General features: G+C 35.7%; 1 protein-coding gene across 3 annotated transcripts in view; it reads right to left on the bottom strand.

Moving 5' to 3' along the window:
• LOC121866942 (ethanolaminephosphotransferase 1-like) overlaps positions 1–18436 on the bottom strand; it is a 30621-nt gene extending 12185 nt beyond the window's left edge. For 2 of the 3 annotated variants that reach the window (XR_006089050.1, XM_042366694.1), the window contains exons 1-5: positions 18257–18436; positions 12784–12852; positions 9544–9742; positions 7417–7679; positions 6733–6890 (exon numbers count right to left, since the gene is read on the bottom strand). Coding sequence is in view for 2 of the 3 variants with exons in the window: in XM_042366694.1 (XP_042222628.1) it covers positions 6733–6890; positions 7417–7679; positions 9544–9742; positions 12784–12852; positions 18257–18313 (746 nt within the window). In the remaining variant the exon portion in view is untranslated. Of the gene's footprint in view, positions 1–6732; positions 6891–7416; positions 7680–9543; positions 9743–12783; positions 12853–13469; positions 13887–18256 lie in introns of all 3 variants that reach the window. The other variant, XM_042366696.1, reaches the window with a different exon arrangement.
• Positions 18437–19983: the final 1547 nt, after the last annotated feature.

Below are 19983 nucleotides of genomic sequence, written 5' to 3'. Positions count from 1 at the left end.
GATAAATACTGTACACTACAATAGTATTTATTAAGTGGTGATAAATACACATACACAACTGTACTGTACTAATTTACTAACTGTTGAAGACAGACATTGTGGGAAGCCGATCAGCTGTTTGCTCTTTGTAAACAAATGGCTCATGGTGTTCTTAAGAATAAAAGAACATAAGAATGGAGTTAACTTTCAGCTGGCCTATTGGCCCATACTGGGCAGTCCCATTTACATCCAACCCCTATTGCTCATATATCCATCCAACCTATGTTTGAAGCTATCCAGTGTATTCGAGTTAATGATGATGTTTGGTAACTTGTTCCACTCGTCCACTACTCTATTTCCAAACCAATGTTTACCTATTTCGCGCCTAAATCTAAATTTGTCTAATTTAAAACCATTGTTACTAGTTCGCTCCTGGTTAGATATTTTGAGTACCTTTGTTTAGCCTTGACTTCCATTTATACACCTCTATCATATCGCCCCTCACTCTTCGTCTCTAGAGGGAGAGCAAATTAAGATGCTTTAACCTGTCTCTGTACTCAATTCCTAATGCCCGGGATTAGTCTGGTCAGTCTCCTCTGAATTCTTTCTAGGGATTCTATATCCATTCTGTAGTACGGAGACCAGAATTGAACTGCGTAATCCAAATGAGGTTTCACAAGTGCAAGATGGATGACCTCACTAGTCTTGTAACTAACACTCCTTTGTATGAACCCAAGTACTTTGTTAGCCTTGTATCAAGCAAATACACATTGTTTACTTGGTTTAAGATTCCTACTTATCATTACTCCTAAATCTTTCTCACAGTCGCATTTCTCTATAACATCGTTGTTCATCTGGGACAGTGGTCCCCCGATTAACAAACGGTTCAATTAACGAAATTTTGGTTAACGAATTAGCTCCCATAATGAACAAAACTTCGATTAACGACAGCCTTACGAGAAACACACTTTAATGTGCGCATCAGCTGATCGACTAGTCTGCCAATAGTGTAATTGGTTCTATGTTAACATCCATTTCCAGTGGACTAAATATCAAGAAAGTTGTGTTCTTGAATATTTTTGCATTTTTTATATTAAAATGGTTGGTCATTCTGAAATTTAGTTAACATATTGATAATATATACAATACAGGGAACAGTTTTTGTGCGCCCATCAGTTGATTGAATTATCCACCAACGCTTCTCAGTTTAACTTTGTTTACAGTGGAGTGAACATCGAGTTTGTTGGTCTCTTGAATATTTTTGCATTTTTACATTAAAATTATTGGTTATTCTGAAATTTAATTAACATATTTCTAATATACAGTGCATAAATTATTATGAAACATGAAGAAGGCATTAGAACCAATGCACTCTGTAAAGAATATGGCATGTCATCATCGACTGCCTCTACAATCAGCTGTTTGATATGTAAACAAAGCTGCCGGTAATACAACATACACACCTCAAAGTAAGTTAAAATACAGTATTCTATTGTTTTTTTATTAATTATTGTACAGTACAGTATACTGTACAGTACAGTACTGTATTTAGCTTATATTTAATGTTTTGTTAATTCTATTACCGGTATACAGTGGTCCCTCGATTAATGAACACAATTGGTTCCACAGAGTCGTTTGTGAACCAAAAATTTCATTAACTGAATCTATTATTTCAATGGGATATTGGGTAATTTGTTCCAACTCACAGAAAAAGTACATACAAAGTAAAGCCAAAAAATGCATAAAGTCAGAAACACTCCTAAAAATCCCCTAAATCACCCTTATGTCACTATACTGTATATATACGTACATATACACTAGAACTCTTACATCACTACTGTAATGTGATACAGATGATTAATTTTTATCTCTTGTGCAAAATATATGACATTTATTCAAAATTATTTGCTGTCTTGCAAGGATTCCAGCAAAGCAAATTATATTCTCCAAACTTTAGTCTGCCATATTATATAAGATAAAAACTATAAACCTAAAACCCTGGCTGGGAGGGAGGGAGGGGGGAGGTGAGGTGATATGTTTGACAGTTGGTGCCGAAGGTCTAATGCTGTTTATTTATCTGTCCTTAAGAGTGACTAAGTTTTTCTCTTATAAAATGCCACTGAAATGACCTGGGAGAATATAATTTACATTGCTGGGATTCTTGTAAGATAATGATTAATTTGAATACAGTGGAGTCTGCATTTACACGGTCAATTGAACCCGTGGAGGCCCGCGTAAAACGAGAAACGCGTAAATGAAATAACAGAACATATGGGATTAATTGAAATAGAGACTGGGCCGACCCCCAAACTCCACTTTTTCCAACACAATACCTACGTTGTAGTAAAAATAACATCTTAATTTTATGATGGTATGCACACACAATTAATATTTAAGAGAAATACAGTCGCCGGTTAATGTCCATTCAAATAATGGACTCAACTCGCCCCCCCTCGCCCCCCCCCACCCTTCTTCCCACTGGCACCTCCCTCTCTGAGAAATATTTGGGTGAAAACAGTAGGCTTACATTTTTAGTAATAAATAATACCTCAGACTAAAGTTAGGATAATATAATTGACATTGCTGGATTCCTTGCAAGACCAGGAATATTTTGAATACAGTAGTACCCCGATTTACGCGGTCAATTGAACCCACAGGGTACCGCGTTGTGAAATCCACGTAAATGGAACAACAGAACATATGGGGTTAATTCCAATAGAGACTGGCCCGACCCCCAAACTCCACTTTTTCCGACACAATACCTATGTTGTAGTAAAAATAACATCTAAATTTTATGGTGGTATGCTCACACAATTAATATTTAAGAGAAATACAGTCGCCAGGTTAATGTCCATTCAAATAATAGACTCAAATCATCCCCCCCCTCTTCCCAGCTCACTGGCCCCTACCTCTCTGAGAAATGATTGGGTGAAACACTAAATTTTAATGTTTAGTAATAAATAATACCTCAGACTAAAGTTAGGATAATATAATTGACATTTCTGGATTCCTTGCAGGTCAGGGAATATTTTGAATGTAAACTTCATATATTTTGCACAAAAGATAAAATATTTGCTTTGTGTAAACCAAATTATTACATTGGATCTAAAATTTGTATGTCTAATGCAAAATCTATGATGTTTATATTCAAAATGATCATCATATTGTAAGAATTCCAGCAATGTAAATTATATTCTGGTCCAGTAATTTGTATGAATTTTATGAGCTAAAACAAATATCTTCAGTTAGTAAAAAAAAAAAATATTCTTCACGACACTATCTGTCAATCAAAGTACCCCAACTTGCCTCCCCCCCTCTTCCAACCGCGCCAGATGGTCGGTCGGTCCCAACCCTCCCCCCCACCTTCCCTCCCTACCAGAGAAATGTTGGGTGAAAAAACTAATTTTAACTTTTAGTAACAAATAATACCTCAGACTAAAGTTAGGATAATATAATTGACATTGCTGGATTCCTTGTAAGACCAGGAACATTTTGAATATAAATGTCATATATTTTGCACAAAAGATAACATATTTACTCAGAGTAAACATTACATCTAAAATTTGTATGTCTAATGCAAAATCTATGTTTATATTCAAAATGATCATCAAATTGTAAGAATTCCAGCAATGTAAATTATATTCTGGCCGGGTAATTTGTATGAATTTTATGAGCTAAAAAAAAAAAAAAAATTATACTGTACTTCACGCGTATATGGGTAGATGAACCGCGTAAAGTGAAAGTTTGGTTCTGGCGAGGCACCGCGTATATGAGAAATCACGTAAAGTGAAACCGCGTAAAGCGGGGTACAACTGTATAAATGTCATATTTTGCACAAAAGATAAAAATTTTGCTCTTTCTAATCAAAATTCTTATATTAGATCTAAAATTTGTATGTCTAATGCAAATTTTATGATGTTTATATTTAAAATAATCACAATCTTATATGAATTCCAGCAATGTAAATTATATTCTGGCCGGTAATTTGTATGAATTTTATGAACTAAAACAAATATCTTCAGTAAATACAGTAAACAAATTATACTTCACCAGCGTAAATGACCAAATTTACTAAGTAATTAAAGCATTTAATTCTGGCAAGGCACCACGTAATGACCAAACGCGTAAACAAAAGCCACGTAAATGCAGACTTCACTGTATAAACAAGCTATAATTTGCACTGGACATAAAAATTTTATTACCATAATCATTTAGTACATGTACAGTACAGGTTTGCACTTAGGTCATTTATTTCTTTTAATTTTTTTAGTAAGGTGTGTGCATGTAAACGAATAAAAATAAATGAAGAAACTTATGTAAATCTACCCAAAAATACAGTTGAAAAACTTGTACATTATTAAAATGTACTAAACTAATGTACTAAAATTTTTATTTCTTGTGCAAAATATATGATGTCTCGATTCAAATTATTCCCCGTGTTGCAAGGATTCCAGCAATGCAAATTATATTATCCTAACTTTAGTCTGTGATATTATATAAGATAAAAACTTTAAGCCTAAAACCACCAAACCCTGGCTGGGTGGGAGGGAGGGAGGAAGAGGTGGTGACAGTGACATGTTTGACAGTTGGGGCCAAAGGTCTAGTGAAGTATTTATTTGTTTATTTATGTCCTTTAGATTGAGTTTTTGTTTTTTGCTTATAAGATGTAACAGAAGTGACCGGGGAGAATATAATTTACATTGCTGGAATTCTTATACGATAGTGATTAATTTGAATATAAACATGCTATAGTTTGCACTAGACAAAAATCTTAGTAATCATTTTGTACATTATTTTGAGGACATGTACAGTACCGCTTTGCCCTTAGGAAAGTGTGTGCACGTAAATGAGTAAAAATAAATGAATAAAGTTACATATATCGAGCCAAAAATATTACAGTAGTTGAAAACTTTATGTAGACAGAGCTTGGATGGTTTAATTTTAGAATGACCAATAATTTTAATATAAAAAATGAAAAAATATTCAAGAACACAACTTTCTTGACATTTACTCCACTGGAAACGAATGTAAACATAGAACCGATTACTGTATTGACAGACTAGCCAATCAGCTCATGCACACAACAAAGCGTGTTTCTCCTTAGACTTTCGTTAATCGAAGTTTTGTTCGTTAATGGAACTGAAAATCCTCATGGGAGCTAATTCGTTAACCGAAATTTCGTTAATTGAACCATTCGTTAATCGAGGGTCCACTGTACAGTACTTTGTATGGACACTTTTTCTGAGTTGGAACCAATTACAAAAATATCCCATTGAAATAATAGATTCAGTTAACGAAATTTTCGGTTAACAACCGACTCTGTGGAACCAATTGTGTTCGTCAATCGAGGGACCACTGTATTTGGTTTCCCTGTCTACATCTCCTATTTACCTTTGTCCACATTGAATTTCATGCCATTTTTCAGACCATTTGAAAAATTTGTTTAGGTCTTCCTGGAGTTTTGCAGAGTCGTTGTCAGATTTAATTACACGCCTTATTTTAGTGTCATCAGCAAATTTACTTATGTTGCTCTCTATGCCAATAACTATGTCGTTTATATATATAATAAATAATAATGGTCCGAGTACTGAGCTTTGGGGTATTCCACTAGTTACATTACTCCAATCGGATTTACTGCCATTAATGCTCATTCGCTGTTTCCTGTCCTGTAACCATGCCCTAATCCATTTTAGAATATCTCCTCCAATGCCATGAGTCTTCACTTTTCTTATTACTCTGCCGAAGGCTTTGCTTAAGTCAAGATATACCACATCATAGTCGTGCCCGTCGTCCACTGATTCGAAAACAGCTGAAAACAATGTTAATAGATTTGTTAGACATGAATGCCTGCTTGTGAAGCCATGTTGGAAGGCATTGATCAACTTGTGCTTCTCCAGTGTGGGATTCTTTTTTTTCAGGAAAGTTGATTTTTTTAGGATAATATTTTATCAACCTGGCACCAAATGATCCTAAATTATATGAGAAATGTGATGGAAATGCATAAAGAAGTGTTAAAGGAATCTTGTGGGAGAAAGGGGGAGGGAGCCCCCCACCCCACTGCCAGCTACTCCCAGATAAACATTTGTCTTCCACATACAATATACTCCTACACTTATTGTTCTTATTTTTATCTTTATAGTACTGCACAGTATACAGTTTTCTCTTTATTCATAGGACAAATTCTTTGGTTACTTACATATAACACGTTACAGTAAATAACAATCATCTTGGTGACAACCAGACTTACATGTCTGATTTTCAACCCAAAGTCGTTTCATATTTTTTTGATTGTTGACGTAATATTCTTTTAATAACCTTATTATCCTTATTATACACTTAAAGACCTTAGTTGTTGAAGTGCAGTAATAATATAACTGATTTTCTTCAAACAGTTCAGATAAGCAGTGTTATTGCCCCCCCTCCCCCCCCCATATTCCCTTTTCTTGGACTTTCGCATTTTTCGGACTGGGGTCTGCCCCAATTAGTCCAATTTATCGAGGTTCTACTGTACTTCCAAGTGCCATACACATCAGTGTTGCTTTGAAAATATAATCGGTGTGTGATGCTGACTGACAGATTCAACCATACTAAATAATTTCTATTGACTTAGGATTAAGTTAAGATTTTCAGTCTACTTGTAAAACTAGTTATTTATTGTGTATTGTTACAATGTTCACACGTTAATGAAATTTATAATACTGTACAGGTAAAATCAAGTTAAAACGTAACTACAGCCAACTCACTACAACTTACTTGTAAATGTTCCAAAATGACATGGGCAGAGATGTGCCAAGAGAGCCAGCATACATCATGAATTCAAACATGGCTCCTGAAGAAATCCCCCAAAATATCTTAAACTTCCAAATGTTCTGCCCCCCAAATCCCGTTATTAAATAAATCACGAATATCAGCTGAAAGGAAAAATAATCTCGATTATATAAATATTAATAAAACACCTTTGACAAATAATTCACATTATGAATCAAAATTTTCATTCTGTATATTTGTAGCAACCGTAGCTGGGAAAGACTTCTTTTCTGACAGTTAACCATAAAACTGAAGAAAAATAAGCATAAGTCTGAGGTAAACGATAAGGAGAAGAGATGACAGAGGAGATAGACAAAAACAGCAGAGTTTGTACATGATAGGAGAGCACAACGTTGCAAAAATTCTGATGATGTTATTGTAGAGTGAGCCGAGAGAGGACAGGAAATGAAGAGATTACTGGTGATTATTTATGCTTGGTTCTAGCCATCCTATAGCATTGTAAAAAAAGTACAGGTACTGTACTTGTATACAGTCACTGTATCTAAAAGCAAAAAGTCATGCTAATAATGTATGCCTAAACATTCATTTCCATTAGTTGCCATCTTGTTATTGGGTAGCTGTCAGAAAAGGCAGTCTTACCTAGCAGCCTAGTTGATCACTCAAACTCACCATTTGGGATATATCATATCCCCATGGTAGGAACAAAATCTTGGTCAGGTACTTCTCCCAGTGAGATGTGTAGAAACAGAGAATAACATTCCATAAAACAAAATAAAACCTGAGTGGGGAAATACTGTAATCTAATCTGCCAAATACAGACCAGATGCATGCTGGGATAAAGAAGGTCGACCAAGAGTCTAACCCATGATCAAAGAGCTCTCCCAGTGGGCCACTTGTCCCAGTCCTCCTTGCTTGTTTTCCATCTATTCCATCTGCAAAGAAAACACCCATCAATGTATAACTTAATATACTGTATACAGTACAGTTAATAATAAAACCAAAAGGATATTAAATATGATTTCTTTCTAATCTAATACAAATAATGATCTCATCCTACAACATTTTGTAATACTGTACCATAGTACGCTTAATGCACACTGGAGTATGTAACCAATTACTATATACTTAATATAAAACAAAAAATTATATTGCGGCTACCAAAATTACAAAATTCTCCTACAGTGGGGTATGCTATAACGAATCTAATTGGTTCTAGAACCTTGTTCGTTATAGCATTCGTTCATTATAGGGTTAATCCGTTCCAGGCCCCCAAATACAACCACTTAACACTGAAAAATATAATATAAAATTGTAAAAATTTTAAAAAAGTGCATAAATATGCATCTAAACCCCTGAAATAAAGAATATCATTAATATTTGTAATAAAAAAAATATAAATAAGAAAAAAAAAAAAAAAATTAAATAATGTTCGTTGTAGGAGTTTCGTTCGTTATAGCATTCTCAATTTTATAGGTAAAACCGTTCGTTATAGGAATATTCGTAGTAGGATCCGTTCGTTATAGCATACCCCACTGTATATCTTAGCGATAAAATTTTTTATTTCGCGAAGGAAATCGGGCAGGAAATATTTCAAATGTACCGCCAAGGCAAACAAATGCGTTAGTTGCTCACCAGAAACGCCACCGTGGCTGCTCACTCACGCATTCATGTGTATCATGTTCAGCGTACAGTGTATATACGGTACTATATTTCCTAACCTAACCGGGTTAATTCGGACAATCTGCTAAAATGGACACCCTTCCCCCCCTATTAGTCCGTTTTAACGAGGGTCGACTGTGTGTGTGTGTGTGTGTGTGTGTGTGTATATTTATTTATATATATATATATATATATATATATATATATATATATATATATATATATATATATATATATATATATATATATATATATATATATATATATATATATATATATATATATATATATATATATATATATATATATATATATATATATATATATATATATATATATATATATATATATATATATATATATATATATATATATATATATATAGTGAAGATAATGGAAAGCTTAATGGAAAAGATTTAACACTGTAACTAATATTTTTGGTGTTTGTTTATTTAGGTGTGGGATTGTCAAGTGAGGGTGGCAGTGGCGTCTGCTACCGAGTCTGGTGTTCCTTGATATTGAAATAGCCTGTTGGTGCTTTAGTTAGTAAGAAAATGAACTCGTTATGTCAAGTTTAGTCACTTTTTGGGCCTCCAGAACCTAGCCCAATTTTCCCCATTGATTACATGTAATTATATTCCGCAATTTAGTATATAACGAACATCGTTGGACCCTATATCGCGATATATCCCGAACCTACTGTAGTATTTCCAATATGTAAACAAAATAAATTAAAATGGCACATGAAATCAATTGAGCATTCGTAATTAAAACAATAGAGCATTACCATAAAGAAGAAAATCTGTTCAATTTATTTTTGTGTAGTGATCACTGTTGATTATGCTGAATGTGACTGACATTTCAATATCCTGCAAAACAACCCACAACTAAGCATTCACATTCATATAAATCTAAAATATAAATTAAGGCGCTCCCATTGATAGCGACGAATCAACCAATGGTGCGCAAATCAGACCCTTCTGTTGAAGGTATGACAAATAAACCCTGTATTGGGTAGAGAAAGAATTGGGCTTCCTGTTGAAACAAGAATCTGATTGGAGCACCATTGGTTGATTCGTTACTATGAAAGGGAGCACCTCAACTGGAGTCACTATCAACAAAAACAAATGTACTTACCTAAAGTGTGTGCCATAAAATGATTGAATGCACAGGCAAACCATACCCAGTTTGGGATAGGTGGATATTGGTCTGCTGGAGGTTCATCACTAGAGGCATAATAACTATAGTCATACACAGCCAGGAGAACAAAATTCCCAACAGTAAACAAGAAGCCCACAAATGTGAGAACATTCGGAGCTATCCATCGTGGACATATCTATAACGAGAGAGAGGAAATCTGATACCATAATGATTACACAAGCTCAACATTCATTACCTGTATGTAATTATAAAATTTTGATTCTGAAAGGATCAGGCCTATCAAATAAAACAATATTTATCAACAATGACACTAAACTGCTAACCTAATAGTAACTGCCTGTATTTTAATAATTTAGATATGGTTATTATCATACTCCACTACAAGACAAGCAGAAAAAGATCAAAACAAATCTAGAATTTAATCACTCTTTTAATGCAGTACATTAATCATAAATACCTAAAACACAATGACGATATGTCATTGTATAAGTCTCGCTGCCACTGTTAAAAGTTTTGCATCATAAACTCCTGCACTAAATTATCTCCACCTCTGTCTTATGTCTAGGTCCATGTCACCCAAGCTAAATACTGTAATATATTTTCTCTCTCAAAATTGGGCATTAATAAATATATTTTAATCAATCTCAACTCATCCTTCTAGTAATGTTCTCAGACCATCCATCCATTTCTCTACTCAACCTACCCTTCCATTACTTCATTCTAAGCTTCAACTTTCTCAATACTACCATTTTTACCTGAAACATTCTTAACTACTTAAATGTATTAATATGCACAATTCAATTTAATCCACACATAAACTAAACCATTTCATACTCAATGTACATTCTGGAAAAAAAATATATATATATTTCACTGTCTAACTAATCTAATGATACAGTATCTCCTTCATCAAACATCAATACAGTAAAGTAGTAACATTCAATCTGTGCCGCAATAACAGAATTATCCCCAACCAAATAACAGAGTATTTGTTAATTTCATTTCGGGCAACTCAGGTGAACAGTTGACACTTGTGTGAAACCCCTAAGCTTTCATTTGTTTAGGAAAAATAATTTTGATTACAAGCAGAATTTGAGACAAAGGATTTACACAACCGTTACAGTATTACATCCAGCTCAACACAGGCAGTGAAGACATCAAACCATCCCAAGCAGGCACACAAAATAGTCTCAAGTGTTGGATCAAAAGTGAAATGATGTTAAGGCTTCTATTTCAGTGTTGATTTAGTGTTTAATTTATGTCAAATGTCCACTGGGTTCACTACAGTCTTTTCATATGTAAATGTCAAACATCAGCAATACCTTCTTGTAAAATATAATAACAGAAGGTAAAACAGAGAAGGAAGAATGAATAAAACTGAAACTAGGTAATGAAGATGTGGGAAGGGAGGAAGAAAACTGAAGAAAGCAGAAGATGTTCTGTATAAAAGTATGAAAACTGGGGGGGAAAGGAAAGAAATTAGGAAATGAACAAACATAAGAGGATAAAACACAGTAAACAAGATTTTTTTTCTATTTTACACTTCTGTGGTGTTCACTTCTTAAATAACCTTAAACCTACAGATAAGAGTGAATCAGTGATAAGATAGGGGACCAGGTGACAAACTAAACTTCAGACCGATCATTCACCTTAGGGGCAGAAAAGAACTGGCTATTAATAAATTCTGAACATTACCATACATACACAAATACTGTACTCTCTCTCAGCATAATATACCAAATTTACTACAGCTTTCAAATGCGCTTACAGCAGACCAACATGAAACTGTTCAGTGATATTTCTATTTCTATTCACTTTTATAAATAAATTCTGACCAACAATGAACAATCTTTTTATAATCCAATTTCTATGCAGGATTTTCACTGGTTTTGAGAAAGTCAATAGAGACAGACAATACTGACATTTTCTGTAAGCCTAATGAAAGTTATAAACAGTAAATAGCTTTTCTTGTTACCCACCCCTCTTGATGGAACTAGTCCAAAACAGTGGGGGAGGGAACTAATGACCACCTGGGTCTCTCCTCTTTCTTTTTTCCTCACTCATAATATAAATTTTTGTGCTCATTCTCATCTAGTTCCTCAAGCAAACACTACCTGTTATTTCCCACAAACTTTTAACAAACAGTACCCACTCATCTCTAACACTCTCCTATCAACACAACATTTCTCATTACCTTTTCATTTGATAATAAATAAAATCCTTTTCACTGCACCATTGCATGATGCAATTTCAAGGAAAAAATCTGGCATGAATGCAGCATGTTACCGGTACCTGTACAGTACGTAAGTTTGATCAAATTCATAAGATAAACCAAGAAATTCAGTAAACCCTAATATATTTTAAGCAACATTCCCAACACATCATGCTCATACAATACATTTAGGTGTATTTGTTAATTTACTTCAGTGCAAGCTAATAAATACTGTAATGTATACAGCATGACAAATGATTCAATATTTTAGCAGGACAAACTTACATTGATACAACACTTCAAGAATGATAGGACAGTACAGACTGTACTTATATAATCGTGGTTGTCACTTTTTGATAAGAGTTGTCTAGCCAATCGTGATGCTGCTTGTCCACTCTGCAGTCACAGCATGTGGTGATTTTACATATGAATGTTAACACACACAAAACTTGACTTCTAGTTTCCAAAGTGATTGTAAAAGAGAAGAAAATTATGAAAAGACAAATGTAGACCTAAGCTGATCTGTGACGACATGGCTAAAAAACAAAAATAATAATTTGTGGAATGATAGTGTTATCAGAATGTGATAGCTATGAACACATTAAAGATTATAGCAATGTCACAGAATGGTAATGACTTAGTATGATAGAACATTAAATCAGTATACTGTAGTACAGTACTGTACTGTATGTACAGTATATCTGCAGGTGAGAGCACTAAGATACATTATGGTAACTGTGAGAATGCACAGTACAGTACTGTAGTTGGATAAACAGTACTGTACAGTATTAATACAAACTGAAAATAAGTCAGACACACGCACAAAAAAGTATTGCCAAGCAGACCTTTATTCTTGAGAGAACCACAAAAATAATCCTTCTTTTATTTCTGGAATACTGCACCAAGTCTCAAGAAGTAAGGCTTCTCATGGCTACTAGGGAAAGCTAATCCGCTCTGCTACTCAATCTAAAACAGCATAAGACAAAACCAACAAACTCACTCACCTTTACAACAGCATTCCAAAATGGATGCATAACATAGTTGCTGAGAGGGCTTGTGTCTTGTGCACTGTACTGTGGATGAAATTGTATTTTAATGTACAGTAGATTATATTATACTGTTTTCACAGGGCACTTCACTGATTATAAACATTACAGTACTGTATAGAATTACAATTTAGAGCAAGACACACTACTGAATAGGTCTAATAATTTGTAAAATAAAAAACTATTCTTTGAAGAATTATATATTATAAAAGTACAATATTTATCCTTGGAATGTGACTACACGGGGTCCCCGGGTTACGAACAGGTTCCGTTCCTGCAGATGCTCTTAAGTCGAAAATATACATAAGTCGAAACACATGCTATGAGCATACCGTACTTTTTTTATGGGATTAGCCCACCACTTAATTTAAGAGAAAAGGAGAAATAGAATGGCAAAATACAGTAAATGAAATAAAAGGAGAAATATAATGGCAAAATACGGTAAATGAAAGTAAAAAATAAGTCATCGGGTAAATAAAATACTATAAATTTAAAGTTTAACCTCATTCATATTGGCGGGTGTTCGTAAGTCGAGGACCTCCAGTATAGGTATTGATTTTAATCAAGATTTAATCATTTTTTAATATTTACCAATTGTTGAGTAGGATTTATGACAACTCGCATCCAGGACAAGTCATACCCACCTGAGACAACTTGTATCCACTTTAATATTGACGTACACCCACTTCATTGATAGTTGATGCCCATAGTTATTATTACTGTTATATTATTTCTTATTATTTTATTATTATTATTGTTGTTGTTGTTGTTATACAGTGCATCTGTATGTGTATGTACTTTGCATTTCTGTTTTTAAAACAAGTATCATAAACCACAAAATTATCACGTAAACAAGGGCTTATAACAAACAAGCTGACAAGCATGTGACCCCTGCTTAATTATTAGGTCAGGGATGGCATGTGGTCAGGTTAAAATATTTTTAATATAATATCTTGTTCATTCTTTACTGAGTGCTGGCGACGATGGCTTCTGTGCCTTACACTTGTTCAGTTCAGGGTGAAGACACAATGTCCGACATACAGTAGATAGGAAGCCCTGTCCTGTGACGTGTGTTGATGGCGGTGACATAGCATTTGTGCCACGGGAATGAAAAAGGAAGAATAGGGCCAATTAATAAGACATTTAAGAAATGGCGAAGAATTTGATGTTGAAGTACTGAGCCTTCAGTTACCGAGTTGATAGCAGTTAAAGACTTTGATGTTGACAAGAATACAGAAGAGGCTAGACAGAGGTGACTTTGCAAGCTGTGGGTTCAATATGAAGAAAAGTAAATCACAACATAATGTTAAAGATTTTGCTTGATTTTAATACCATTTTAGGCTGTACCCCTTTGTACTGATAAATAAGCATTTTATCTGACTCCTGTGTATTGTAAATGAATTCATGGAGGCAACTGTACTTTGTGTATGTATACAGTATTTACAAGTTGACCAGTCAAATGGGTACAAGTTGACATCTTCCACTGCATACGAGTTGTCGTGCACCCATGTGGAGTATAGTACCAAATTACCAATACAAGTTTATTACATTTAATTTCAATGTAACAACCTTGTGTGGGTAAATTAAGGTTTAGATTCACTTACAAAACTGAAACATACAGTACGCCAAAATACTTCTCTCACTTAACAAAATCCATTTCAAAATCTAAATTTTTATTATTATTACTCTGAATTTACCTAGGCCATGGCCACCATAGTGAGTTTTGTCAGATCATACCAAGTCAGTATAAAAACATACATACCAGTATCTATGAGGTTATTGTTTGTAAAATGTGAGATTGCATTATCGCCTCAGAGGCTATTCTAGATACTGCACATGATATTACCATGATCATTGTCTATATGTGTCATCGGTTCTCTGGTATGGAAGCTTTGGTTTTGGCGGAAGGTGTAATGATTGTTTATCAGGACACAGCTAACAGCCGAGACAAGAATAGCACATATAGCAGTGACCGGAAGCGCAGTTGTGTACACCCTCGTAAGTTGACCCACCCTTCGTAATTAAAGTGAGATTAGGACCTGACCCAAGAGAGGTCACGGTCACAATGAACAAGAATTCTCACCGTCACGTCATTAGCTGACCCGGCGACATGACCGTGTTACTCAAGAAGCTAGACTCCAACCAGAACACCTGTCACCTGGCCAGACACACCCAGATTAGTGATGACATCTTCTGGCTTGTCACCGCCAATATAAGGAGTCTGCAGCTCTTTCCACGAGGCATTATTATTATAACAGGGAAGGGGCTGACAGCTTCTTCCCAGAGACAGAATTCAGAAGAAGACACACTCGTCACTAGTTGAGGTCGGGTGGAGGGCTTCCCTCCCCAGCAATGAGCCCCCAGCTAGCAGTCTCCCACAAGAGACATAGTCCAGCACTCTCTTCAGCAGAACCTGCAGACATCCCCCAGCCGCTGGGCAGCCAGGTCACACACGAGTCATTGTCAGAGTGGTCCGTGGGGTGAATTACTTACGTAGGGAAGTATCCATTTCATGTTGTGTCCGAGTTATTGTCTCGTAACGTAAATACTGTATAATGATCTATTAATGTGTCCATACCATTGAGTTAACGAATAAATAGTTGTACTTAGAATTGGTGTTTAGAAAATTCCCCCAAAGAATATATATGAACAGATAAATAACTAATCGGCCACACTACCAAACTTTCCTCACTTTACAATCCTACAACTATAAATTCTTACTTTACTGTACTATTATTTCTACTTGAGATTACCCTCATTACACCTCAATGTCTTCAGTTTTTCATCTTAGAGACTGCAACTAACCAGCACTGACCTATAATTTTAACTATAGTATGCAGTCTACCGAGCTGGAGTTGTGTCTACCAGGATATTTATGTTATGTATTACCGTACAAATAATTATACAGTATAAAGGAATAATTTATATTATTACAGCAACAACTGTATTTATTTACTTTAAATGTTGATTGTTTATATGTAGACTCACTGTAGGGTGGTGGATTTAAATGGAAACTCACTGTAACGAGAGGGGGAAATAAACATGGGATTTAGAAGACTGTGCCTCAATCTCTCCTACATATATAGCCCTAAGAAATGAAGACACCACAATTTACACTAAAGGTTAGGTTAATAGACGCTACAGTGTAAATATCCTGGTAGACCAACTCCAGCTCGGTAGACCGCATACTATAGTAGAACCTAAATTTCATTGTATAAATAAAACTAAGTACAGTAGTTAATTGTCCAATCATGGACCTTTACTTCTGTTATTTGTCAGGCAGTGATTCAGATTGGTCGAGGATGATGATACTGATGACCTAGATTACTGGATTTGGTCACTTGCAAACCTGTTTAGGTTAGGTTGATTATGTTTCCAAATGACCACATTCAGTTACTTAGAATCAGCATCATCAGCTTCGATCAATCGGAACATATGTCAGACAAATAATGGAAGTAAAGGTCCGCAACTGAAAAAATAACCACGCCTAAATAATAAGCAAAATTTGAACTTTTCTAAATCTGAACTTGGAAATGTCAATTATTATACGGTCCAACGAATTACCCAAAAGTACCCAAAAGTATATTAAACCAGGGTAAAATCTTAACGAATATATGTTTTACATCAATAAAACCTGATTAATAATGTTTTCATTGAAATGTACAGTAGTCAAAATAATGAAATAATAAACAGCGAAAAACACTAAATTCCAAAGAGTCACCTATCCAAAATGGAGATATAATTACCGATGTTTCTGTTACTTTGGGGTATTTAACATAGCCGTAGGATTTACTTTTCGTTAGGTTAGGTTAGGTTAGCGAAGTGCATCACGATGGATCTGAGTCATCTCCCTTGTTCACGAACTCTTTGGAATTTAGCGTTCGCCAATACTGAAAGTTTTCGCTGTTTATTATTTCATCTTACAAATTATTTTTACAAAATTACACTAAAAATATTATTAAACATGTTTTGTGTATGTATAAGATTTTACCCTTATTTGCTATACTTTTGGGAAATTCGTGGCTCCCGTTATTATATATTAATTTATGTTTAAAGGGAGTTATTGAACACTTACCATAATTCACATTCCCTGTGTGTTTGAGAGTTCAATCGTTACTTCTTGAATGCAATTTCATCTCTGATATATGTACTGTATGTCTTAAGGTATGAAATATCTACATACCACTTTACAGTATATACTTGATAAATCATGCAGGGGACATAACTAAAACTGAAAAACTCTACCAAAAGTGAACACTAGCTTACTCTCAAACCCTTAAACAAGCTTCACTATGTTAGAGTCCGAGTTCCTACTAATGACGAAACTATTTGTCTGCTGTACACCTGAAGAAGGTAAATCAGGCAAATAAATTATTGGGTCTTATAAGAAGGTCGTTCAGATATCTAAACGGTCCGTCCCTCGTAACTATCTTCAAGAGTGAAGAGCTTCCCCATCTGGAGTACTGTCACCCCATCTGGTCCCCGAGATATGCTAGGGACTGTCAGTTGGTTGAAAATGTTCAAAGGAGGGCCACCAGACTGGTGCCTGCACTTCAGCACCTCAACTACCCTGAGAGATTGGAGCGCCTGAACTTGCCTAGCTTATGCTACAGACGGGCAAGGGGCGACCTAATTGAGGTGTATAAGCATTTCAAGGGGCACTACTCAGTCGAGTGTCCTTATTTGGAGCTGGCGGACGCTCGCCCCACAAGGGGTCACAACTCAAGATTGAAGAAGCCGCAAGTCCAGAAAACTGTAAGGGAAAACTTTTTCGGAGTGAGAGTTGTGAACTCTTGGAGCAATCTACCAGAAAGTGTTGTGACGGCACCGAGTGTGAGCTCTTTCAAGACAAGAACTTGACCAACACTCGAGCGGGTTCAGGTACATTCAGGAGCCAGTGCATGCCCAGTACTTGCCAACAGTGCGTAACAGAGACGTGACCGATCGCCCAAGCGGCTAACGAGCCGATCAGTGGTGAAGAGGATAAAAGTAAATAAAAGGATAAGTCACCTGTGTTTCACCACTGTTAACAGCTTTCCTATGCTATCCTTAATTGAGTTACTGCTTACCAATGTTTGTATACCCCCGTTGCCAATGTTCATCTTAAATTAGAGCGAATTTGTATGGAGTTTTTATTGAATATTTATCCATTAATCTATCAAAACCCATTTATATCGGTTAAGTATTACACAGGTATCTACAGATTGAATCATATGGGTTAGACCGATATTAAAACCTGTAATTACCTCATCACTCGAGTCAAGCAGTACCTATTGTTACATCAGTATTTTTCCCTCTATAATTCGCTAATATATTCAACAGCTCAAACAACCACAATGATGTCAATGTGTGGCTGCAATTAGTCAAGAGCCGCTTGCCTCATCCTCTTACACTCCCACCCATAACTACACAGGTCTTCAACTCCACATACCTTATAGTTTTCAAATCCTACTAGCTGCTCCGGGGTTAAATATCGCACTACCGTCATCTTGCTCCTTTTCCATTCACAACTGTACGTAATGTGGTATGTATTCAGCCGCTCATCCTGTGTCCTCCCGCAGCAACACTGGCCATAACTCTCTCCTCCCGCAGTGCTGCCATGGTCCCACCCACAATGTCGTACACTGGGGAGACAATGTTGAACTTCCTCATCTTCATCGTCTGTTACATTACCGATAATTCCCATTTATATTTTCTTCTTGTACACTTAATACCTTACTTCATATATTTATTTATATTTAACTGTTTTATTATGAAATTGAATACTAAGATAACATACTTTACATAGTTTTAGCTTCATACTTGGCTCCTTGGAGACTGCTCTCACACTTATATGGTCATTATTGTACATTCATTAACTTCTTCGTTCAATCAAGGAATATAAAGTTTTAATTACAAATTAGTATATCTTATTCCTCCCTTTTACATTATTTATCGGTAATACTAGGTGAATATTCTGATCAAATCTGTTGAATGCAAATATAAACACATTAAATTACTGTTTCACTATAAACAGCATTGCCACACCCAGAAACTGAAAGGATTTAATATATTTTTAATATCATCCCAGGGAAGTCCCATCCGTGCTTCTGTGTAATGGAAGGGACTTACATGCCAGACGAGCTAAACGTAAAATTGCCATAAGATATGCCCATACTTAAACATGTAAGTGGGTCATACCATTAACTGGAATGATTCATCCATAATTTACAAATCTGATATAGTTTTAGAAAAAACTATATGCTTCTACTGTTAGAAATTGCCTAATACATGTACTATACCTGTCTTATTATTATTACATTACAGAGGAGAGCAAACACCCAAGCCACTAGACCTCATCATAACAAACGAGGAGGGTATTGTGGCCAAATTGGAACATATAGTCCCAGTTGGCACCAATCACCATGTAGTGATGTCATTCAGATTTAACTGTTACCTATTTCATGATAAAGACAGGCCGAGGTCCAAATATTACAAGGGGTATCCACTGGCTGACTCACTAAGGCCCAAGAACGCAGACACTCCGCTGAATATTTTTTTTTACTTTTACTTTTATCCTCCTCACCACTGATCAGATCGCTAGAACGAGTAAAGTGACCCATTTGATCGATAAATATATACCCAAGACCAAACCCAGTGCCTCTAGGAATACGAGGGGACCCCTACACATGAACCATGCGGCGGTCGACAAAGTTAAGAAGAAAACTCAGAAATTCAAGACGTGGGTTAAGACAAACGATGAGCAGGACAGGAAGATATATGCAAGAGCCAGAAACCAAGCAAAGGCAGAGTGTAGAAGGACTGAAAGGGTGTTTTACCGCTAAGCAAAGTCGAAATTAAAAACGCGAGCAGGAGTATCAGACCTGAGGCTGGTGGATGGTAGTTACGCAGATTCTGACCAGGATAAAGCTGAGTTATTGAACAGCTTCTTTTCCTCGGTGTACACAAGAGAGGATGCGATTAACCTTCTTGCATTGGAGGACAGACGGTTTGACATAGCACTGACCCACATTGTGTTCACAGAAGAGGGTACAAAAAATAAACTGTCAAAGCGAAAGGTCCATAAGAGTCCCGGCCCTGACAGGGTGCATCCCAGAGTGCAAAGAGAGTTGTGCAACGAGCTTGCCGAGTCCCTGAAGATCCTGTTCTGTAAATGCC

This window comes from Homarus americanus, unplaced genomic scaffold (assembly GCF_018991925.1).
Source record: "Homarus americanus isolate GMGI-L3 unplaced genomic scaffold, GMGI_Hamer_2.0 scaffold14393, whole genome shotgun sequence".
In the NCBI taxonomy this organism is placed as follows: Eukaryota; Metazoa; Arthropoda; class Malacostraca; order Decapoda; family Nephropidae; genus Homarus; species Homarus americanus.
Note: the sequence above shows the minus strand (reverse complement) of the source record. Positions and strands in the feature narration are given on the sequence as shown.